This window comes from Manacus vitellinus, unplaced genomic scaffold (genome assembly GCF_001715985.3).
Source record: "Manacus vitellinus isolate BGI_N305 unplaced genomic scaffold, ASM171598v3 scaffold_30_pilon, whole genome shotgun sequence".
Taxonomy (NCBI): domain Eukaryota; kingdom Metazoa; phylum Chordata; class Aves; order Passeriformes; family Pipridae; genus Manacus; species Manacus vitellinus.
In genome coordinates this window covers 3,595,138-3,621,112 of record NW_021940291.1, presented here as the reverse complement: position 1 = coordinate 3,621,112, position 25,975 = coordinate 3,595,138, and the positions used below count along the sequence as shown (strand labels likewise).

Here is a 25,975-nt window from a genome sequence, read left to right as displayed (position 1 = left end):
GTCATTTATCACCAAGTTGCTGTGACTTTATTTTTGTCACTGAACTGCTCTTCGCAGCTCCTGTAATCTTTGCTGTTATTTGTGTTATGGCTGCGCTCGAAAGAGCAGTACACAAGGCATGACACAAAATCTGAAGAGGTACATCTTCACAGTTTAGACGTATATTAGCTATATTTAAATAGAGTATTCATTTAAAAGTAAAAATGTTTTGCCTGAAATCAAATGCAATGCAAACAATAAAAGGCAAAACTACCACGCTTGTCTTATTAAGGCATACAATTTTTAAAAATAAAATCAAATAAAAGTCTGTGAAACTGCAAGCCTTGTTTCCTTTCCTGTTCACCAAACATATGTGTGAGAAATTAAGCCTTTTTCTAAGCTTTTATTTCACTCATCACCACGAGATCAAAAACTTCAAAGTTTGGAAATACATTCATTACTCCTTATTTACCTTATAAATGAGATATGAAAACACATGCAAAGAAGTGGTTCTAGGGTTAAATGCTACACAAATATTTCCATTAAAGCCTACCAGACGATCAGATCTAGCAAGTAAGTGAGAATCCATTCTAACTCAACTTTTGCTTTCCATTTAATTGAAGGTGCTTACAAAGCACATTGATCTCTGCTTACTATGGAGTATTTTAAGCTGGGATCATAATATCAGTTAGTCACTAGTAAGTTATTTTTGCATTGAAATAGTATTTACATAATGTTACATCAGTAAACACATCTCAGACAGGACTTCCTAGGGGTGCATTAGACCAGAAACAAGCACATACAAGGTTTAGAGCAACATCAGGAAGAAGCTGTTGCACCTCAGCTGCTTGGTGCTGACAAATTTTCACTCTTCAACTTTATACAAATGTAACATAATCACTCACTTAACCTGACACCGGTTCCCACATTGTTTATTCTTCCCAAAAAACTACACGGGGCAGAAGAGGATGAATATCTTCCTGCAGTGCTACACCTAATTGCTGAAACCCCAGTGTCCCATCCTTCCAACCACGTGTCAGGACCAGCCATAAACGCCTTCTCCACACTGAGCAACCACTAAAATCAATGTTCACAACCTCTGGCTGCAAAGTGGGGGGTTGCCTGTAGGGATGTTTAAAAACCATTACTTAGCAGATGTGTTGATTAGTTCAATCCAATTACTCTGGATATTTAAGTAACCACCTCCCAGATTCCCCCAGCTCTCCCTAACACAACTTCACCATCTTGGTGACTCACTCTTTTCTCCTGCTCCATTTCTCAAGATTCCTTATGACCTCCCCAAAACTTCAGCTGGGGCTTCTGTCCCTGACGCCTTCCAAATTTAGGAACTGTCTATAACATGAAATCTTCTTGTGATACTCAGGCATTCACAAACCAGATTATTTTTTTTTCATACAAGACTAAGATATACTGGCCATTCCTAGTGGAAGTATTACTTCTCAACCAGTTTCAAGTTTTATTTGGTTTTGTGGAAAAAGCTAAGTTTCATACCTTCACTGTTCCTCAAAAATCAGAACTGGCTCATTACCAAGAAGCACACAACTTTCTACATGCTAATTTTAAATTTTAAAAGAGAACAGTAGATGGATATACTAAAAAAAAAAAAAAGCCAAAACCAAAACCAAACAAAAAAAAAAACCACACACAAAAAAACCCCAAACCAAAAAAAAACAAAAAACAAAAAACAAAAACAAAAAAACCAAACCCACACATAAAACAGGACCACCTCTTTTCCCCACAGTATTTAGATTAAACTAAAATTCTCAGACTTACTTCATGGTTACTCTATTATCCCTTAACAATTTTCTCACTTAAAAAAAAAAAGAGGAAAGGGAGACAGACTAGTCTTTACGCTGTCGATGAAAAAGGAAATATTAAGCATAAAATGAGATACAATTTTCAAACTTCCAAAGGATTACTATAATAAGTTAATAGATGAGAACCTTAAACTACGGGATCTGTGTTACTGATGGCCCTTGAAAAGAAGAAAACAAGATTACACCTAAGATGCTTGTGACAATTTGTGGACCTGTCTTCCAGCTTTGGTATGTCATCTAAAACAGAACAGACACGGGATATATCGAAATGCTAAACAGCTTTTCTGCATAGAGAAATACTTTGAAGTCCTGTGAAGCTGTGTGAACAGCTTTCCTAAGATTTAACCTTTTGGTACAGAAAAAATAATTCTAAAAGAAGCTCAAATTAAAATCAGAGTGGGTCTATAAGTATTTAAAAACATAAAAAAACCCTCCAATGAATTTCTGTAAACCAAAGCAATATTTTTCCTCATGCATGACATGTTTGGTACTATAAAGAAATGAAGAGCTGGAATACCAGAGACTGTGTGAAGCTACTACCCTCTAAGACCGTACATTAGGTACTTCAAATTCTGATTTATTCCTGACTTAACATCCTAAAATGTCAAACCCATTCCAAGGCTACTTCTGTTCCAACAGATTACTTTTGTCATCTAAGAGAAAAGCACTGCAATTCTACTACAGAAGCTTTGAAGTGTTTGTTCAGCCTAAACCTACATCATAAACCTCAACACATAAGTGATGTTAGTCTAGAAGATTTTTCCTTCTGCACTGCATGCCAAAACCAGCATAATAAGGATCTAGAAGAATACAGAAGATGTTGTGTGGTTTTTAATACAAAATATCAGAAGATAAGTACACTGCAGGTTTCACTGCATTTCTTTTAAAAAAATATTAAAAACACAGAAACCTGAACACCAGGTCTACCTAGATTCAATTCTATACTTCATCTTATTTCCAAATGCTTGTGCTTGGAAATTTTTTAAAGATTTTTAATTCATTTAATTATCCAAAATATGCTATTAAGACTGTAAGCACACTGAAAAACATAAAAGGAGCTTCAACAGTTTTAACTGAGAATTGTTTAAATGATGAACAAGTATCACACTGTAGAAGCAGCTACTTTTAATAAAATTTCCTGATGATGGCAGCATAAACCATTCTGATGAAGTGCTGAATGACAATACACATTCCTACCCATATAAAACAGTGAGATCTCAACTGCTCTAAAACAGTGTTCAGTACTTTTAATTTTTTCCCTCTTTACATTGCCATTTCTACACTACTTTTCAGTCTTTGTATTTAGTCCCCCAAAATCCATAAGAGTATTATTCTACTTCGCTCATATAATTTATCAAGAGAAGAGGTACCACACTACAGTGATCATTTATGAAGTTTCCCCATATGTTCCATTAGATTTTGTATCATTTGTATATTCTATTTTGAAAAGTCTACAACTGCACAATCTACAGATTTGTGTGAATTGCTAAATTAAGGGTTCAGTCAAGATCTATGACGTTTCTCTGAAGAATGATTTTCCATCAAGTTCTGTTTGCTTTTATTGCTTCTGCATTACTGAGGACAACACTATGACTTCAAAGACCCCACTGTTTTCTTGGAAGTAACAGTAACTTCAAACTGGTCAGAAGGATTCTGAAAATCTTGCACTTCATCTTACTGACTTTCCACAGTGTACAAATCACTAACATTCATAGCCAGTTATATACTTTTATAAGGTATGAAATTCACTGAGTTCAAAATCTGCACAGATTTCAGCTTACAAACACATCAATTAAGTCTGTGTTGACTAAGAATAGGTTTGAGATTAAAAAGACTTTGTGTAGAAGCAATTACTAGTGCAAATCACTCTTTTCAGACTATGCTGCAAGTGAGGCTTTGCTCAGGCTTCTACCTCCAAAAGCTCATTGCTTCACACTTCAAAAGGTCAGCCAAGGTCCCTCCCTTGGATCAGTACATGTAATTGTTCCTTATCCAAGCCTATCAAAAAAATCTTAGTTTTTTAAACCATAGAGTAAAGTAACTCAGATCACTGAGACAGCAAATGAGGAAGAGGCAATAGACACAGTTACACTTGGCTGATCCAAGGGGATAGTAAACTCCTGGAGGAGAAAATTTGACTAGTAAGTATGAGCAACCCCCTCAATTCTGCTGCTCAGTTGCAAGTTTCATATCTGTCTACAGCTTTTAAAAGTGCACTAAGCCCTGACTTGTTACTCAAAACACCTACACAAAGTTTAAACATCAGAAGTGTATCTTGATTTATTTCATCTTCATGTTACTTAATAGCTGTGCTTAAATATCCCTAAAAACCTTACCAATTTGTAGGTTTACACTATCTCTGATTAATTTCCAACTGCTTAAAGGAAGCAATCGTGAGAATCCATCAAAATGAAGATTTTGCTGCCACTCACCCTGTTTTTAGATGGTAATGAAGACTGAAAGAATAAAGATTAATAAGGAAAGGAAAAATACAAAGAAGTCACAGTCTCCTTTAGATAAAACAGAAGCTAGGAGAAATAAAATTAAATGTATTTCTAACCCATGAAACACAGGATGGATGTAACTGTTCTAGAAGTTTAACTCCCAGCACATGCTGCAATACTACAGCCTGTACAACTTGGCAGTTCCTGAGACTTAGAATTCCTGGACAGAGCAAAAAAACATGCTTGTAACAGCCAAAAGCAGCAGTGAAGGTTTTTTGGCTGTAGTTAAGCTTTTCCTTAACTATCTCTTTTCATGTCTTGGCAGTTTTATCTCCACTATGGTAAGGAGGGTGGTTAACACTAATTTTCTCAAATCCACTGAGATTACACTGACTAAAAAGACTGACCATATCTTAATTTGAGGGTTTACAATAAGAAGATTAAAACTAACCAGCAGCATCTTTGTTTTTAAGCACTAGACTCACTGCACAACAAACCTACCACATCAGAGAAAAAGCAGCTTCACAATGACAGCCCATCTCCAAAAAAATTATGGTTTCTAACAGAATAATTTCTTCAGAAACCTCCCATTTTCTTCTCCATGCATCTTTACAATAGACCTGTTCTGTCCAAGACAGCAGCAGAGCTTTACCACATTTCCTCCGCTAACAGGATTTTCAAATGAGCAGCAAAGCCTGGGAACAGCTGGAGCTTCAGGATTGCCTCATTACCAGCAGCAAGAAACAGAATGGATGAAGCCAAGCAAAAAGCCAAGTTCTCCATGCAAAAGAACAGCTAACAGGTTTAAAAATCACAGCCTAAAAGCAAGACTCTGCTGCTGGTATATGTGTATTATTATATAACAACAATGTAATAACGAGTCCTACATGAATTTACAGCATTTTGTTCCTTTACGTAACATTAGTTTAATTCAAGAAACATGATGAGGTCAATTATGTGACAGAACCACCTTAGATGTAATCAGAAACCACCACATCTACCATTTTCAGCAAGGCACTTCAAAAATATAATGAAATATTCATAGCTGGATTGTGTCGTAAGAGCCTACAACCAATCTAAAAAGCAGCAAGAGGAGTTGCACAACAGCCTGCCAATTGAAAAAGAAAAAAAATCCAGTAAGGAGGTGTATTTGGCAAGACAAACTTTCCCTTCCAAATAATTTTTTCCTCTAGTTTTGTCTCCCATTGTTAGAAACTAAGAGTAAATACTAATTTTTACACAAGTGTAACTGTTTGATAAATACTGCATAAAGCTTTTCTTTTCAATTATCAGACAAAAGGCTTCAAATCTAGGAGACAGTTAGTTGAAAAACTTTTAAGTAAAAAATTTTTTAAAAGCAAGAGAAATAGAACATTTGAAATTAGATCCCAAGCATGGCTTAACAACTGAAAGTACAGAAATGCAGAGATAATGCATTATGCATTATGTCTGACAGTAAACTGATCAGTAAGCAGGAGGTACCCTGGTACAAGCCAGCACTGTAACATGGCAGTAAAAACAACAAAATTCAATGCCAGGATACATCACAACAGGTATTTCCAGAAGAGACAAGGAAACATTTTAAGCAGCCTTTAACTATAAGTGTTCTATCAAGTCTTTATCAAGAATATCATGCACCATTTTAGATAATCCAGATTTAGAACCCATCAAACAGGCACACGTAAAAAGGACCTGATGCATCTGGGGAAGAGATCAGGACGCACCAAGTAGTCTGTCATTTGCAACAAGCTGGGGCACACGTACTTTGTAAAACTTAGCAGGAGCAAAGAAACTTGAGCTAAAGAAGCTAAGGTGGTGTCTGAACCAGACTGACTGAAGGTGGGATGCAGTGAGACACTTGATAGCCCAGGCACACACCATGCAGACATGACTATGCTGCTGCCTCAAAACTTATGCTCCTGGCTCATGCTACACAGGTGTATGAGCTGGGCCTCATGTTCAATCCACTGCACAGTGAGGACAGGCATTAACATGAAACCTATTCAATCCTTTGTTTTGTAGGGTGTAGGACCACTCTGTTTAAAAACAAACAAACCAAAACAGTAATACAAATACCAGGAGAGGAAAGTTGCCTTCATCAAAAAACAGGAGTGGCAGGAGACCAACAGATACCAGACTGCTACTAGTTCTTACAAGTCAGAATTTAAAACAGAGTTGCCTAAATTTCTTTATTTCCAACACAATCTTATAGCTACAAGAAAAAGGAAGATAAAACCCCCTCAAACAAACATAAAAACAGATGCACTCAATCAGTTCATGAGATAACGATGTGGTGAAAATCAGAAGACATGAGTCAATACCTGCTTGCAGATACCATCCTATTGTTTGCAAAAATTAGAAACAAAAGACAATTCACATATTTACCAGTATTCCATAACACTGTTCATGCAAAGAATTCATGGCTGTTTCTAGAGATCAATAAATATTCTGGATTCTACTATATCTCTAAAGCTATGAAACTTCTCCAACTTTGCAAACACCTACTTGCAAACTTCAGAACTTCTGAGTCAAAAATACTCAATAGAAGTCTTTGATCTGTAACATACTAGAAGATAATCTGAGTTTACCATGTTAAACTATTATACAAACTGATTTAACTCTTCCTGTTTCCTTAGACTGCCCTTTAAATAAACAGTAAGAGCTATCTAGCATTACTGTAGAGCAGAAGTCAGTAGATTCTTGAAACTTCAAGTCACATTTTAGCTTGCTGAAAAAATATAGTTTTCCCTTATCATGAAGGCATCACATTATATAGTACTTAAAAACTGCTTCGTTGCTGAAAATAATACTCCACCTCCACAGTAGCCTACTCACAGAGAAAGCACTGACTGGGCAATGCATGTTTCTTGGATCAAGAGTTCAACATCTGTCCAGCTGGATGTCTAAAACAATGTTGTCTTCCTCAGTTAGGAAATTACTTCCTTTTTTTTTTCTTTTTTTTTTTTTAATTAACATAAAAACTCATCAAGTGCTGATCATGTTCCATCTGTGGTCTCTTCAGTCCAGCAAAGGAATCTGACCTGAATTCCTGCCTCTGTCAATCTGGTTCCAGCAACAGTACTGGAATCTCCTCCTTCCTCCCCTCCAACCAGACGAATGACAAGGGCATCAGAAGCTACGTATTTTCTTCTTGCTGGCAAAGTAGGACCTCAACTATCATACAAAATTTCATTAAGAATATACCTTTCGCTGATATGATCCTAAATCCAGAATGTCAGGAATCCCAGCTTGCTCTGGAATCCATTAGATTGCCCCAAAAGTATAGATCCATTTTGTTGCAGTTCAACCCATGCAGCAAGATGCCCAATCTGCTGAGATGAGGATGTTAAAAGCTTCAAATGATCAAACTAAATCTAGAGAAAGAAAACATATTCCTGCTTCATCCATAGAAGGATAACTAGTAATACCCAAAATCTTTCCCAAATTAATCTGAGGAAGACTCTGGAGTATAAGCCCTACCCTTTCCCAGTGAAGAATCAGAGACATAGAAAAGCCTAAACTGGAAGACATTTCAGGCAATCATCTGGTCCAACCTTTTGCTGAAAGTGAGGCTTTAGATTAGATGATCCAAATTCATCCAAGCTGAGTCTTGAATAGTTTCAGCAAGGGAAATTCCACCCCTCCTCTAGGCAACGTACTACAATGTTTAATTGTTCTCAAAATGAAGAATCATCTTTCCCAGCTGATCAGGGGTAAGAGTGAAGACTTGTGGATGTCATACTTGGATGGTAAAGCACAGTGCTTGCACAGCCCCTCCAAGCCCCAAAGCACGTAAGCACAATCCTTGACACACACGGCTTTTCTTAGGTGTGCATTTATCAAACGTGGGGGGAAGAGAGGATGGACTTGCTAAGCTCTTACTTAGGCTAGAAACAAATATTATGTTAAATGAAGCATTCATATATTTTTAATCAATACAACATAAGTACTAGACTTGGCCTTAGAACAGCTGACAGGAACAATCACACTGGAATATATTTGGCTAAGAGGCACTCGCTCATTAGCGCTTCAGCAAGAGTCTTCACGGAGTGGCATTAGTCAGGGAGATGCACATTTCCAACATTCTGGGCCAGCCTTGCCTTCAATCCAACAAAAAGCTTTTGGCAGGCAGTTCAGAGCTGCCATTTGCAAACAGAGGTGATATTTGGCATCTTTATTTAGACCCAAGCTCCTGGAATTATGTAATGACTTAAGAATGCCTGCTTTCATCTTAAAAAGATTTTTCTAGTACTCATACTTTCAGAGAAAAAAAATAGGCCCTGAAGAGGCTCAGAAAGCAGATGTAAATAGGGGGGGTATAAATAAAGAGTAAGAACTCAGTCATTCTAGAAAATTTTAAGTAAGTCTACATGAGATGTATAGATGCCAGACATTCTAGTGTACTCCACAGAAAAATCATAATAATAATTGTATTAATAATTAAATAATAATACGGTCCACAAATACACTATTTTAAAAATCCTTTTCTTGCATTTTATCAGAGGTTGTTCCTAACTCTTACACTCAAATCATTTCCCTTGTGTGTTCTTTTACTTCACCCCACAACAAGAATTCAAAATTTGACCATGAAAAAGTAACCAGTTGAGCCAAGCACAGCAAAGTCTTAAAGGAGAATTAGAGCAAGACAATCACAGATGCCTGCACTGACATTTCTAAGTTGACTGCAATTGGCTCAAAGTTTTGCTACAGCATCACTGACAGTAATGGAGTTCTTCAGTTACAGTGGTTTGACTGTAGGAACAAACAAAAAAAAGTTTTTGAAAACAAATATTTTCTTACAAACATTTTAGCTCATACACAGAAAAGCACAATAAATAATGAAGATTTCAACAAACATCTCTCTTACAGTGCTTCCTACCATTCTTTGAACACATACACACATAAAAAATCCTACACGACAAGCATTCCTCTTCTGGGTTTGTCAAATTTACAGAGTTCCATAGTTATACTATATTATTTAAGCAAACTGAGCCAGAATAGATAAGCACTTTGTGCACTAGTGCAATAAGATGCTAAAATAAGATGCTATCTTTAAGGGTGCTTTACCCTACTTTCTTATAGCCAATCTTCACAGCATAGAACTAAAGAGGACACCAATGCAAAAGCTGACCCAAAGCCAAGCTTAATAAACTTTATAAATTTACTACAATAGGTGGTTTTAAACAATATTAGACTGGAAGCTACATAGAGCTGCCATCTGGAGAGCTCTTGACAGGCTGAAGAAACGTGCTGACAGAAACCTCATGACATTCAACAAAGGCAGATGCAGGTTCATGCACCTGGGTTGGAATAAGCCCATGCAGCAAAGGTTGGAGGCCAACTGGCCAGAAGACAGGTTTTTACAAAGGGCTCTTATGGGTCTTTGTGAAGAAGTTGAACACAAGTAATTTATTTATTACACAATTTTCATTCTAGATCTTGACCTCTCCACTACATTACAACAGGGAAAAGCAGAAAACAAACAACAAAAGAAAGAATCTACACCACCAAGAGACTATTACACATCTTTTAAGTTTCCTAGAACAAGCAGTGCTAGGAAAGCAGAGGTCAAGAACAGATAGTCCTTCTCTGAAAACCAAGAACTAGCATATCAAAAGAAGCTGGTTCACTAATAAGGACTGACATGCTCTTGCAGAAAAGCACAGTCTGACAAAAACAATTATGGAAGCCTCGACATACTTTGCCGACTACAAGTTCCTTGTCCCTGTCCCCTGGAAACAGGTCTGACAAAAATCAGTTTCAACAACCTTCAGCTTCTGTGGCTTCCAAAAAGACCCCACTCACACACTGAGCTCCTTTGGTCCTTTGGCTGCATTCTCCAGAAGATTAGAACACTTCCATTATTTTCAAGAAGCCAAATGTTCCCATTCAGAATAAAGATGAAACTTTAACAGACAGAAATAGAAAATTATATTATTTACGTTCACTGTGAGAGAAGTGCAAACACGGAGTTCTTTGAAGTATAAATATGTGTAATTTATTTCCATTTTAAAAATATATGACATTCCTCTAAAACAGGCTTGAATAAGATTTTTTTCAAATTACATTGTATTTCAGTATTCTTGTTTTCCCAATGTCTCAGGAATATTCACAAACCTAGATATGACCATACACCATTGTATTCTACAGGTTCATCATGAAATTTTCTTGGCTTAAACCTGTCTTCTTTAAAGCATACTTTTAAACATCAATTTTTATATTCTTCCTGTCCGGCAATTGAGAAGATAGATTTTGTCTAAATTTGATTATATTGTTTGCTTCTTCAATTTATTTAACTCTTTTTGACCTATTTTGTAGTATTGAAAATTGTAGCCCCTCATCAAAGTAGAGACACCTAAAAAATTGTCATCTTGCGTTAATTACAATCTGGTATTTCCAGTGAAAAAGAAATGCAGAGAAGCAAGCATGTGACAGGCAGATTTTATAGAAAATCCATCATTCCTATTTTTTTTTTTCACATTAGATAGTATTATATTATTTAGAAAACCTCACAACTGATACACTGGAGATTAAATTTGGAATTATCTCTCACTGATTACATGCCATAATCACCATCACATTCTACTCATGTAGTTTCTTTTTGGAGATAAAAAGTTACTGTTCCCAACTTTTCCCCTCCCAAACCCACAAAAATAAACACACTTTGTCTAAGATAACTCTTAGGGCTTAACAAATATTTTTGTAAGATTTGTTACAAAACAAACAACAAAACACCAAAACCCAACTCACAATTCCTGTGCTCTTTGTTGGATTTCATTACGAAATGGAAGTAGGACAACATTCAAATTCACCACCTTAAGTTAAAAATATGAGCTTGCTTTTCCATCTGCAGAAACTATTTTGCAAGTAGTCAATACCACAAAGATCAATAAACCCAAAAATGGATTTCCTTCCTAGACCTTTGCAAAATAACCCTATATTAGCATAAAAAGTAGACAGTAGAAGACTGTAAATTAGCTGCCATTTTCAACGTGACTACATAAACATCTGAAGAATAAACAATTTATCTTACTTATTGAAATGAATCATTTCGATTTGCTCACCTGGGACTATACATGGACTATATATTCTTCTGCCTTCCTGGGATACATATAAGTGTGCTTCCTGTAACTCAGTTTAAGCCACAAATGTTTCAAGAACATTCTCCAGCAGCACAGTCCTATTCCCTAGATCGTCAATAAATGCCTTCTGTAGAAGTGTAGAGAAGGCACACCATCTTTCAGGAAGGGCTCCCATTGCATCTGTCTTTACAATTAAGCTGGTATTTCTTGAAGCTGTTAGGCAACACATTTTGTTAAATGTCACACCAAGTGCATTCCATGAGATGGAATGTACATGGTGGTGGCCCCGCAGAAAGCACATCCTCCCACCACAGCTGTAGATTTGAATGTTTCTTTGTATTCCTTGTTTGGAAAAAAAAGGACAAAAATATCAGGTTTTTTTTACAATAGTAACTCTCCATGTACCAAAATAATGGTTTGGTATTTTGCAAAGTTCTTGAAAAGGAAATGTACTCATGCTTCCCCATTTCATAGAGCAGCAAGACAAACCAAGTGCCATAGACAAACCAAGTGCCATGTCCCCAGGAATGTCTCTGTTCCCTAAGTACCTATCAGAACATATCAGTGATCTAGCCTGGGTGTCTGTGTATCCTTATATTGAGACTCCATAAATAGTACATTAAAGCCTAAACTATGTTAAAAGCATGCATATCTGCATTCCAAACTTCACAAGATGTTCATTGTCTGTAAGCATTTGTGAAGTGCCTATTTTTTTTAAAACAAAAGCTTAATGCTCTTCTGAAAAAGCTTAAACAGAGGTGTCATTTAGCAAACTTTTTACTTTTCCTATCTCTATCAAAGGATGCTTGGCATAGTAACTTCTTTTCAAAGTTCACATGAAATCCAAGGTAAGCTTTCACAGGTAAAACTACTTAATTTTAATTATCCATTGCTTTTATTTAACTGTAGCTATTTTAGTTCTGCTTAGTGAGGTGACAGGCATAAAAAGCAATGTTAGATAAGGGGTATCTAAGAAAATGAATGTAAGAAGAAAAGTAAAATAAAATTATTTCAGATGAGAAGTGTATAAGCCAAACTGTTTAAGGACATCTATCAAATCTCAAGAAACACCCAGTCTCCTGGGGGGTCGAAATCTCTAAGATGTGCTCTGCTTAATTCTCATCTGCCCTGCAGTTCCACTGAACATAGCGTTTTCTAAAGAGTTGAAGTCCAGCAAAGATCCCATTGCTACTGAAAGGAACAGTCCCACCTCTTGCCTTCCCAATGCCTCCTCTGCACCAGCACTGGTGCTTGTGCAGCCTTGCAGCAAAGTGAAGGGCAAGTTAAATCAGTCTCCCTTAGGATGTGTTTTTCAGTTAGATCAAAGAAGTGGACTGGAGCATTAAGCTACTAAATAAATGTTCCCAGACTGATCAGGAAAGGGCTGCAAAGGAAACATACAGTGGAAATGTTGGCATCCCCTTCATTGACAGATTAATTAATCCCCTTCACTTTCAGATTAATTTAAGCCCCCCATGAAACTTATTAGCTAGCCAATTTGTGGTGTTCTCATCCACAGCCATCAGGACAGGGCTTCACACCTTTTCCTTCTAATGAAAGTGAAGTAGGTGAATTAATTTCCCTGTAAGTAATCTAAAGCTCACCAAAAACCAAGCAAGCTTCAGATTGGACCTTTAATGACCTAGAGTAGTGAAAGGCCATAATTTACTTTTCTTGTTCTTTGTTTCTCAGAAATGCTCAGAAACAGGCACATGTTAATTCCTTTGACTCTTCCACTCCCACACAAGGGGTGTGAGTAGCCCTCTGTCTGGTGGCAACAACTACTTCAACTGAGCATGTAATACCTCCCTAAAAGCAAAGGTTAGTTAAGGGTATCTAAGAAAATGAATGTAGAAAAAGTAAAACAAAATTACTTCAGATGGGAAGTTGTCACAAACACAGTAACCTAAGAAATTCTTAGTTTAAGGAAGAAACAAGAAACTTTTCAGGGCACCATTTAAAACTGCTTAGAATACACAAGGCATATGGCTATGATGGGGTGAGGGGAGTGGACTTGAGAAATGGTACAAAACAGAAGACAAAAGTACAAAACCACCCAATATCAGTTGTTTTTAAAAGTCTTGGTTCTTCTCCCTATACATTTTATATAATCTGAAAAAGGAAAACAAACACCCACTGAAGTGAAGGAAAAAATGGAGAAAAGTTCTTTAAATAACTTTCAAAATGCATACTGCAGTACCCTTAATGATTTATTCATGGATTTTCTGACTTTAACGACTCTAGTTCTTTGTCTTTCACTTGGATACTCCTGCTGACAGTATTTTGTTAGCTGTTTGGAATTTGAAAGCTCACAACAGCTATTGTCACAAATGAGAAACAAAACCAGAGTCTTTGTTGAACAGCTTAATTGTATGCAGGCAGAAAACATCTGAGAGGCAAACTGAACATTGAAAAATGGCAAGATAACTGAATCTGTTCTCAGACTCTATTTAAAATCAAAACTTTGATTAATTCCAGAGAGTATCTCAACTAAAAAAGAAAAACCTATGAAATGTTACAACACAGAAGCAACTATCCACTGAAATAACAACATGAATTTTAAAAAAGATAGCATTACTGTTTCTTTTATAAATACTTGTTATTCCATCAATCCCAGACTAGTAGCTGGAACCACTACCTAGCAAAAGGACAAAGCTCTCCTCTCTGGACCCAAATCAACAAGGACAGCAGTTGACAGGTAGGTATTAATTTCAGGATCTTTACTGAAAGCATTTAAGAAAAGTTCTTTACACAGGTGTGTGACTTTTCTAGTTCTGTACCAAATGTCCTGTCACCAGCCTGATGTCACCCCCATCACTAAAACTCTTTGTGCCCGGCCTGTGAGCCAGTTGCTCACCCATCATATAACATGGTTGTCCAGCTGTGTGCTGGACACAGAAGGATACTGTGTGAGAGAGTATCAAAAGCTGTGCTTAAGTTCAAAAGGATTACATCGATTGGCTTTCCTAGGTCAACTAGACAGGTTATTTAGTGATAAAAGGAAATCAGGTTGGATAAGCAGGACTTTCCTCTCATGAAGCTGTGCTGGCTATTACCAATGACTGCATTGTCTTTCAGGTGTTTTTCAATACCTCCCAGAATAATCTTCTCTATAACTTTACGAGGCACTGAAGTGAGACTGACAGACCTGTAGTTCCTGGAGTCCTCCTTCTTTCCCCTCTTGAAAATCGGGACAATGTTCTCCAGCTTCCAGTCAGCTGGGACCACTCTGGATTCCCGAGACCACTCAAAAATTAAGAGAGGCTTTGCAATGACATCAGCCAGCTCTTTGGGGATTCTTGGTTGAATATATCATTTTTTTTAAATGCTTTTTGGCAAGTGCTACGGAAGCATTTTTTGCAACTGTGCCAGGGAAGAGATTAACAGAGATACTAAAGAAAATAACTTTCAGATTATAGCTTTCAGGATAAGATTATATTAGAAATATCCAAGAACATAAAGGAAGTGGACACCATTAGAACGACTTTATGCCAAAACTGAAAATACATTTAAATGGCCAAATTGGTATCACAAGAAAGTCTAGGCAAGGAGCATTCATCCATTTTCTTAGGCAGAAGTACAGGTTGTGCTAGATCAGCAGGGAGTACAGGAGTCATATATAGCAGGACTCCAGTTTGGAAAGGATTTTAAAAAGGAAGGCATTGCCAATTGTGTAACTTCCAAATACACCAGGGGAGAGTACACGGAATTATAATTTGACCATTTGATTCTAACGGAAACAAAGTCACCTAAAGTATTTAAAGGAGATAATTCAAAGTTTAAAAAAAAAAAAAAAAACCACAAGCAAACCACAACATTCAGTCATCACACTGAAGGCAAAGATGGCTAAATGTAACTAGTTTGGAATTACATTGTTTAAAACACTACTAATCAAAATATTTCATGGTAAGAGTGAGAAAAGGAACCTGAAGGTAGTGAGATGGGGGAATAAACCAATCAGAAACAAACAGAGAATAACGGGGGGAAATCAACAAGAATCAAACAGAGAATAACAAACACTCTGCCTTATAAATAAATCTTATCCTATAAACCTCCCACTTCCACTTTATTTTTCCAACAAACTGATGCATACAGAAATATAACAAGCCTGAATGAAAACTGCCCAAAGCTTAGTTAAAAACAGAAAAATATTGGTTTTAAGATAGTTTCCTTTCTGACCTTTCTGTCCATTTTTCCGCTTACTGCAGACCTTCATAAAAATCCAGAACCAAATACTGGCAACCACAGGCTTTTCCACAATACCTACACCGCCTGAAAGCTTAACTCTTTATCAAAAAGTCTGCCTATTTTCCAGTACGATATTTTCTATACAGACAGAAATTACGTTTCCTTTATCAAAATATCCTGTTTTAAAATGCAGAACTGACAGCCAAGCTTTCCCAGTTATAATATACTCCCTAACACACTTGACAAAAAGTTGAACTGCAGGACAGAAGAAATGCATGTCAAGAATGTAACAGCATACAAAAATGAATCTGTAACAAGCCTGGGTTTTATGAGATTGTAACTACATTAATTTTCAAGACATTTAGCTTTCCCTGCAGACTCATTTGAGTGACCCATTCTTTAGCATTCCTTATTTTCCACCCATTAAAATTTCACTTATGAATACTTCTCGCAACTATCAGCACATGCAGCTGACTTGAAAGGCTATTGCTAAAAGCTCATGTAAAAGGAAATGATAAAGACAGATACTGTGGATTTACCTCAGAGAACAGAAAATTTCTGGGAAAAGTCAAGGCATGAGATTTAAAGATGACAGAATAAAGTGTTTAATCCAGTCTTCTAAGTATGCTAACTTATTAGTGTGCAACTAACACTTCGATCTTCAAAGTTTTACTCTATTTCCTGCACAGTTTTCGTCTCCCATCTTTATACACATTTGCTAATACTCACTATTTATGAGTACTTGGTAGAAAACCCATCAGGATGGATGATGCACGTTCTGGTAAAACATCATATGCAAAGAGGACTCACTGGAGGGAAGGGTCGTGGGACCTCAAAAGTGTAATCAGAAATTTAGGACCTTGGCTACAAGAAACACATGAGGTTCTCAAACTGCCAGCTTTGACTTTTAGTTAACGATGAGCACTCCGGCAGTCATTTTAGCAGAGCAGTGGGGACATCCACAGCTATAGAATTAATAGGAAAAAATGCCATAAAACTACTACATAAAACTACTCCTTCACGTGGTAACATTCTCCTGTATCTTTCCTTCCTTGCATAGTCTCAGCCAATACCATTCTGACTTACTGATACTTTTCCCGTCCTTGCTGGATTCTCAGCTTTCTTGTCCTGAAAGGTTACTTGATGCTGGCCCCTGAGGTCCAGCACTTCCCAACACAAATGCCACTGCTGTTTACACATTCCCACATTTCTTCTGCGTGGCTGGTGAGTACAGTATCTCCACTACTTTTTCAGCTGATTACAACTCAGATAACTGAATGGAACTTATGAGGCACACATAATGAGAGTTAATTGTACTCACATGACGCAACTGAATTTATGGTCACAAAAAACCTCAGCTACTGTAACAATTACACAGGCCTAGCATATCCTCATGCACAAAGCAACAAGCACACTACAATGACTTTAAAAGAGGTAAGACAGGACAAACATGCACATGAGTACACCACAAGTTGTACTAATCTAAACCATAGCGAGATGGTTTACCTAAATCTTCCACATAAAATTAAACGCATTTATTTCTACGAAGCTTTACACTAGAATTTAAATACCCACGAAACACATATGGGTGTTAGTGTCTTCAGAAATAAACAGCAATTTTCTGACTTTAAGCAGTTTAACTATACAAATTTGGCCTTTTTTAAGTATTGACAGAAGCCCTGCTCTAGTAAGATTCAAAATTGTGAACACCCAATCTGTTACCTAATTTTATGATTTAGCTTAAGAACTAAAGACCTAAACAAATGTCTCAAAATGGATGACAAGGTTGAACATTACCTGCTAAAGAAATTTCATTTTCTAAAAAGGCATTCTCAAGGTCACCAGCTGAATGATCACCAAATAACCTTTACATTCACTAACCAAGCCAGGCATCATCTGTTATATTTCAAGATTCCCCCTCACATAATAACCATGAGTCAAACAGGCCAGTAAATACATCTGCCCACACCTGTAACAGTGTATAGGCAGTAACAGCATACAGACAGTACAGACACCTGATTTTATGCCAATTATAATAAATAATGCAGACATGAAGTAGAAAACAACCAAATACATGCGTTAAGTAATAGGAAAAAAAACTTTTATTGGTTTTAATAACTTTATTATTCTCCTATTTATCAAATATTTGTAGGAGAGACCTTATAAAGAACCAAAGCTTTGATATATATGGTGTTATTAATTGTTCTGGGTTTGTTCTATTACTTTAAGCAAAGAAATTGCAAGCCATTCATATATGTAAGGACTACACACACAGGTACTTAGTGCCAGTCAAACGAGTATTTTCTCCAAGTTAAAAAAAACTGTTCTCCCTTTCTTTCTCCTTTTCAAATCTCTGGAATGTCACACACAGAGGATTTTACAAAAGTACAATGCCTATGGTGAGGTACTGTATTCTCTACACCAAACAACGGAATGGCAGCACGTGACATATTCAAAAGCACTGCAAGTATGCACATGTGCATCGTGGCCAAATTAACATTCCCAGGATTTGGCCCTGGCTTTAAACCACAAAGCAGACATGCTCTAGTTATATCCTGTAATGATATAATATTTGTTTCGATCACTACTGTATTTTTTCCACACCAAGTAATACGGTAATCACAGAAGTGGGGACTAATGTTTCCTCATTTACAGACCAGTATGCAGCCAAGTTATCTCCTAATAATTTTCCTGGAAAAGCTCATGTCCAAACACTACATATATACAGTCACTCACATTCTGTACACTTCCCTCCACTAATTCTTTCCCTCTTGTTATGAACTGCAAAAAGCAAAAATTTCTTGGGGCAGCACAAAAACACTGTTCTTCTAATGGTTCAAAAACACAGAAAGCATTAATTATTTGAAACATTTTAAACAAGCTTTATTCTAAAAAAGTTGTGGTGTATAATTAGAAAACTATTATGAAAAATATCCAGCCTATACAATATAATCTATGCAATAACCAATCATCTCAGATGAAGATACTTCTTTCCAAAGCCTTTCTAAAGGCACCAGAATTTATTAAAAAGTTGAAAACTGCCATTTACATTACATGTATGAACAAAAGCAATTGTTGTCTTTTCTAAATAAGGCTGACTGCAAATATTTTACACTACAACAGGCCCTTTATCATACCATCCAAGAGCTTTGCCTACTTGAAGTAACAATGACGTTTTAATGGAACTTGCCTGGAATCTATTGTTCATTTTGTTGGATAGGTCTCCACTAGAAATCTTTACTATACTTGCAGGTATCTTTGTTAAACCTTACCATCCAAAGCATTGCTTCTGACAAGACATTTAATGCTGATTTTCCACAAATCCAGTACGATTTTTACCTCATGAGTATGAACACAAGTTCTGCAGTTCTAGGCTGATGCAAATGTTAAGTCCTGTCATTTCTACACGTGCATGTGTGGGAAGAGGGAGGGTATGTTTGTTTTTAAATACGGCAAGTACAACTTGTCATACTTCCTAGACTCTAGATTAGAAGACAAGAGGTTTTGAAAAGTGTTTTATTGGCAGTATCTATGAGTTTCAAGCTATGTATGTATCTGCAGGCAAGTACATCTGCTGCATAGGTGTCTATCTTTGGACTTCTACCAGTTTTTCCCTGCAGTTCAACACCAATTTATAGCAGAATTTATAGAGGAAAACAACAGAGATTCCATGAGTAATCCATGCCAAGCCCCAATTAAGACTTTCAAAACAGTAATTACTTGGTGTCAATTATGCCACTACTTCTTGAATGAGCACGCTTTAAGAATCCAAGCAGGGCTAGCCAGACTGCAAACGCTTTATTAGCCTTTATTCATTCAACAGAATCTCTCTAAAAGCACACATAAACCCAAATCTCCAGCAGCTGTCTACATTTTCCATTGTCACCCTTAACACTGTGAAAAGAACAGACCTTTAGTTTGGAACTAGTTATTTTTGCATTTCAACACAAAAACACACTAAAAAGGTTTAAAAATAGACATACGTTGAAAGTTTTTAATTGCCATCTTAGTGTTAATAAACCCTTTCTAATGACTGAAAAACTGTTCCTTAAGAGTAAACAATAGGAGTTACCAGCACATGCACCTTCTCATTGCAAAACGATTCAAATTCTGTAACAGCCACCAAAGCAAATTGTTAGAAGACACAGGAGCACTACAGAACCAAGGGGTTTTTTTAAAAAAATACAAGGTTAAGGTTATCCTCTCTGTCAGCATGTATTTAGTATGCCACTTTCTCTTTCAAAGAACCTGCATTACAAGGGAGCTTTCTCAAACTTCTTTTTTAAAGCCAATAAAGTAGATTTCCCTTTAAAGAAGAAAACAAACAAACAAACAAACAAATAAAGCCAAACCAAGCAATGGAGTAACTCAATTATTGGCCAGCAAGCCACAAAAATAAGGCACATCATATAGAAAAGCACACAAATTTCAGGAAAAATATACAGTACAATTAAAAAAAAATTCCCCATAGAAAACTGCATCAGCAGAAGAATTAATGGCTTTCATAAGGAGCCATGCCAAATCTAACTGGATAGCATTACTAAAAATAAGCACCCACATTTAACTGATGTATAGAAATTATTGGTGCCAACATACCCCTCCACATTCAGAAGCTTCAGACATTCTTTAAATAACCATTCAGAGATGCTGCAGATCCAAATGACAAAAGCACAGGTTTCTGTTTTCCTGATGCAAAGCACACTTTTGAAGGCACAATTTCAGTACAAATATGATTTATGAATTGGAGCAAAAAATGCCAAGTGACTGAAGTAAATAAAGCTAACGGTGGTTCCCTAACTCCAGCTTTTATGGACAGAGATTTGATATTATCTTACAATTTAATAATGCACAGGTTGGTTATTAAAGAAATAAGTTATTTTTTTATTCTAAATGTGAACTTGGTGACACAAAAATCACATTAAAACAATCCAGCCAATTTTTGCCGCAGTCACAATTTTTGTGTCAACTTTCCAAATTCTCAATGCTGTTTTTCTAGTATTTGCTAATGTCTTCATCCCAAGTGTAGACCACCAACAAGAGAGCATGAGCGATGGTTTGCAAGGCTTAAACTGCCACATTTCAAAAAACAAACAAACAATCCTACCACAACTGTGTTTTTGTTCAGTGAGATCGGAAATCCCCTGAAGATTAGTTGAGCTGGCATAACAAACCAAACCTGCCAGAACAATTCATCTGGCTTATACGCTCTTCCTTGCAGCCATATTTCCTGAGGAACGCTCAGAAACAGACATATTTCAACTTGGATAAACTCTTCTGGCATTCTGCTCCTGCAACCCTCTCCTAGGAGTAAAGAGCCCCCTTATCACATAATAGGTTTGGGAACCAAGATAAACAAGTGAACGTACCCTCTCACCTCAGAGGAGCACACGCCGCCGACGCCTCCGTGTTGTTAAGAGGATGTGCACTGACAGGCAACAGGCACACGCATGTCACAGGCACAGGATGAAGCAATCCCATGCAGACACCCTCATGCACAAGTAGGAAGCAACAGGTCCAGGTCTTCTAGGGCTTACTGAACAAAGCAGTGGTTTGTACCACCAGAAAGATTGGGCATCTCTGAATTAAGCGGCAAGTCAAACTTTTTTTTTCTCCCACTTAAAATATTACTGATCTCCAGAGACAAAACGTAAACTCTGTAAAATGTTAGCATGATGATATCCTGCATTATTAATGTTGCTGTATTTATAGTACATTTCCTCTATTTTTATTAGTCTTGTATTACATATAAGCAGAACAAAAGGATACACTGTTCTTATGACACAATTTCCCACACCAAACCACATTATTTAAAGTTGCTGGTCCTAAAGAAAAACAGTTCTAGCACCGTTATTTACTTCAATGTCCAACTTAATTCCTGGTAATCAATGCTAAGCAGATCATTTAAATAAACTTCACCAGACACAAAATTCCAAATGCACCACAATCCTACTTTGAATTCTCAGGTTTTCTGCAATTACAAAAATCATTCAACAATTCCATGTTAAATTGGGAAAACAAAGATCTGAAACTGTTCTTTCTTAGTTATTGAAAGTAAGGCCCTTGGAGAAAAGGTGCATCATTTCAATTCTGCTTTTCGAGACAAATTCATCCAAAGTGAGACATTTAAAAGCAGATTTATTCCTTAATAGTTGCAGAGTTGGCATCAAAAATGCCCTCTTGTGGCACAGCAGAACCCTGCAGAGCCTGCCCTCAAGTCTTCCAACTTAAATTTTAGAACAAGAATATATGACTCAGGGCTTGTTTTGAAACTAAAACGAGATAAGGAAAGCGCATAATAAGGCAAACTAAAACTGCAGATATCATTCAGAGTTTGAATGAATGAGTGCTTGAAACCAGTTTCTCTATATGGTTCCTTCATTTTATTTTTTTTTGACTGTTAGTGTAAGTAGTGGGAACATCTGACCCTCCCATAAATCTGAGCATAATCCAGTTCCTGGGGAAAGCTGCTCTGCTAACAGAGCAGATTCCTGAAAGGGGAGTCTTTGTGCTGACTGAAATCTTTTTATGAAAGAACATGTGTAAAAAAAAATTTGACATCTCCAACAACAGGCAACAACTTGCAAGGTTGCCTCACTCTCATCCCCACAGACTACTAATTCTCAGAGCGTGAGAGGAACAATCAATAGACAACTACAATCAACAGATTTTTCTCCCATGGAGCAAAGCAAGCACACTACAAATTTTCTGTTAACAGAAATGTGGCTGTGACAGCTTCTATGCCCTTATTTGAAAGCAGCAGCAGCAGGTTTTATTTTTGCTGCTTTTTAGCTCTCAGCCTGCCAAAATGACATTAAAGTAGCAGTTCATTTGCAAGCAAACAAAAAAAAAACACTAAGAAAAAAAAAAAACACTTTAAACTGAAGTCAAACCTCCACAAGCACTAAAGTCCTGATGTCCAGTGAGGAGGGAGGGCATCTCCTATCTCCGTGTCTACAATACAGCACAGTTAAGAGCACATTCTTTAAACACATCAGTCTTTTGGTTGCATTTTGGCAGCCTGCCAGATTATTCCTGAGGACAATCCCTATCAGTTTGGGTTCTTCATCCTGCTCCTCTGCAAACAGTCTGACATGAAAGGTGTTACTCTGCTTTTACAAAAGACAGCCCAAGTAGGAAGCACTTGTTTGTAAGCACAGGAATACCATATTCCAGCTGCCAGCTCATCTGCAGCAGCCCAGAGCAAGGTCATGTTCACTGCTGCCAGCTCATTCCAAGCACTTGGACAGAGCTGGCAGCAGCATCCGCAGCGCTGAGCAGTGGGAGAGAACATCCAAGGTTGAAAGTGTTAAGTTTGAGAGGAAAAAAGCAGATTTCAGTCAATCAGGAAAATACTCAACAAATATTTTTACTTCAGTGAAATAATTAAAAAACAAGGAAAAAAGAAAACCCCACAGCACTTTCACAATCTACTATAAACCCTTAATCGAGCACAAAATTTCAGCTGAAATATTAAGACAACCTTAGAACATAACAATACATTTTAATTATTTGAGTATCTGAAACTTTCTCTTTTCAGACATAAGTTGTCCTTGTTTGGTTTATACATAAGACATTTTCAAAGTTTTCAATTCAAGTTCCAAGTTTCAAGAAAATTTTTTTATATACTTTTCAATATTTGTTATAAAAACAATGTCTTCTAAATTAAAGTTACTATTCAATCCTCAGTGAAATCACTACGTCGTTTCATCTGTAAGAGCACAGACGTAAACTTAAAAAGAAAAAAAATCCTTTTTGAGAAGAGTCACTGAGCTTTTTCTCAAAACTTGGTGTGTATGTAGCTGAGATGCAAGTCTTCCCATGAAGAGTCACATACACACACTGTATCTGTAGTGGGCTGGGCCCCCCAGATGACAGAATCCCTCATGCAATGGTCATGGAAACACACACATCGCTGACACTGAACATAAGGGCGGATTCCTCGGGACAAAGCCCTGTTAGCCGTGCTGCAAAGCTACTCAGGCAGTTCAGAAACCACACAGGATTATGGTGAGAGAGTTTATCAACCCACACGACAAAAGGGAAAGCAGTAGAATCTGAGATATTTCTGATAATTTTCCTCACTCTGCATTTCCAGTAAAGAAATGAGCAGAAAAATCAAGAGTCATCAAGCTGCATTCTTCCAGTCATAACAGTCCAACAGTCCTTTTCTGTTTAAGTACAACCAATATTTTCATGCTTTTGGAAACCAATAAATCAGTATTTCCTTCCAGAGTCATCCTAGCTTGTATCTATTTTCTACACCCTGGTCTTGCTACCTAGAAGTTAACTATCAGCCACTGAGTAAAACCAAGCCATATGAAGCTCAACAGACCAGTTATCTGGTCAAGATCCCAACCTATTAAGAGCTGCAGTCTCCCACACTCTTGTATGTAGTTCTCCTCCAGTGCCTGTAGAATACAAGAAATAGATGTATGTGTGTACACACCCATATAAAAGGAGTGAGATGGGTTGGGGAAGGAGAGAAAAAGAATCCACAGTGTTCTCATTACCTCAGACTAGTTGTTAAGCCACACCTAAGACTGGAAGAGGTAGGTTTCCTATGAGTAGCACACAGCCTTGCAAGGCTTCCTCTTCAACCAGCCTTCCTCAGGTATATAGTAACAAAAAATTCATTCTCTGCATAACTTAGCCCAGATCACTAACCTGAGTGCTGTCCCAGGATTTCTGCAGTTCCCTTAGTGTCTCTGTCTTCTGACCCTGGAATGAAATTCTCAATCTCTGTATCCACCCATTTTGACTCAGAAAGTCTCCTCTCCGGAGCATCAGCCTGGAGCCCATTCAGGCAGAGAATACAATTTCCCAATCCCAACAGGAAATAACTCCTCATAATCCTGGAGCAGTTGAATGCTAAGAAAGTCTCTCACTTGGAACCTCACTTAGTGTACAAATGTTTAAACAAGCGGTATGGATTACACAGGTCACAGGTATCTCACCTTTATTGAAACTAGGAGCACATTCCCATCAGTTACAGTATCTACAGTACCAATGGTGAGGAGAAGGCAAGTATTCAGCTGACAAATGTTTAGCTATTTGCAACTACTCTAAGCAGTTAATTCAACGTATTTTACAGGACATCCTTATATGAGTCAACTTTAAAAAGGCAGCTGTGACACTTAAGATAAGTTTCTTTAGCAGGCAATATAAGAAGCCTATACCAAAAAAATCCACCTTATTATTAAGCACATACCAAGCAGTAGCCCATTTGAGTGGGCTGGTCTGCCTTTCTTCCAAGCACTCAAATCACGGCTGTCCAAAACAGAACATCACTAAAAACTGTTATTCTTACAGTCTTTTTAAAGTTTATTTCCAGAGAAGTGATACCTAAACAGAAACCCGATTTTCATGCCCTGGAGAAACTGTGGAGGGAGTGGGGAGGGGACTATTAACCTAAGAGCTAGAAAGCTTTCCTCTCCTATGGCATTTCAGATTAAGTACAAATTTATTCCTCTAAACGTTGGACCTTTTGACAAGTACCCCTCCTCATGATTAGCCACTTTAAAAAATAAAAAAATAAAAACATTAAAAATTGCGCTGAGTTACCATAGTCTACTCGAAAATGGAGTTAGTGAAAAGAGTCTTTACCCCAATCAATGGTAGAAGTCCACACTTTCAAAATGAAGGAAATGGACAGAAAGACATGTAAAAGCTAAAAGTTTACCGTAAATCTCTGACTGACCTTTTAACAGCTCAAACAGCATAAATTCCATGAAAGACTTATGGCAGAATTGATCCCACCATTTTTCCAAAACTTTTGAAAGAGATAGGACTTTTTTTTCCTAGCATCAAGGAAAATACCCAATACAGAAATATTTCCTCAAAGCTATTTATCTTCATAAGTAGAATATTTATCACGTTGTTTTATGAAGATGACAAGTGCTCACTTCTCAGAAGATTTATTTATCCAGCATGAGATACAAAAAAGCTTCTACTAGACAATCTTTGACCTGCTTGACCTTCAAAAACACTTCCTGCAGGGAAAGGAGAGAAGCTACATCGTTATAAATGTATTTGAACATAAATGTATTTTAACATAAACACATTTTGACACAAACTGATCAGGTAGACAGAATAACTTCACTGTCAAAATTTTCCAAGATTAGAGCTCTGCAACTTTCTTACAAAATGGAAGCTTTTATAAAAGCAATTGTTATCTTAGATGGAATGACAAAAGAAAAAAAATCCCCCTTTTTCTTTTTTTTTTTTTTTTACATACAGCATTTAAAATGCCAGGGAGTTGTGTGTGGTTTTTTTCCTAATAACAGATTAAGTGTAAAGGCTTGCTTTTAAGACCTTGATGCAAGACCATTTCAAGAGCTTTTCACAATGCATGCATACATGATTATTTCAACACACCACACCCCACAAACCCTTCCTATCATATCGGAAATTCCACACTTTAACATCAACCTTGTTAATTTAATTT

General features: G+C 37.0%; 1 protein-coding gene across 1 annotated transcript in view; it reads right to left on the bottom strand.

Moving 5' to 3' along the window:
- The window catches only part of PLEKHA7 (pleckstrin homology domain containing A7), a 127,016-nt gene extending 115,645 nt beyond the window's left edge, over positions 1-11,371 (bottom strand). The window contains exon 1 of the mRNA XM_018076097.2: positions 11,326-11,371. Within this exon, the coding sequence (XP_017931586.1) occupies positions 11,326-11,339 (14 nt within the window). The 5' untranslated portion in view covers positions 11,340-11,371. The remainder of the gene's footprint in view (positions 1-11,325) is intronic.
- Between the last annotated feature and the right edge of the window lie 14,604 nt (positions 11,372-25,975).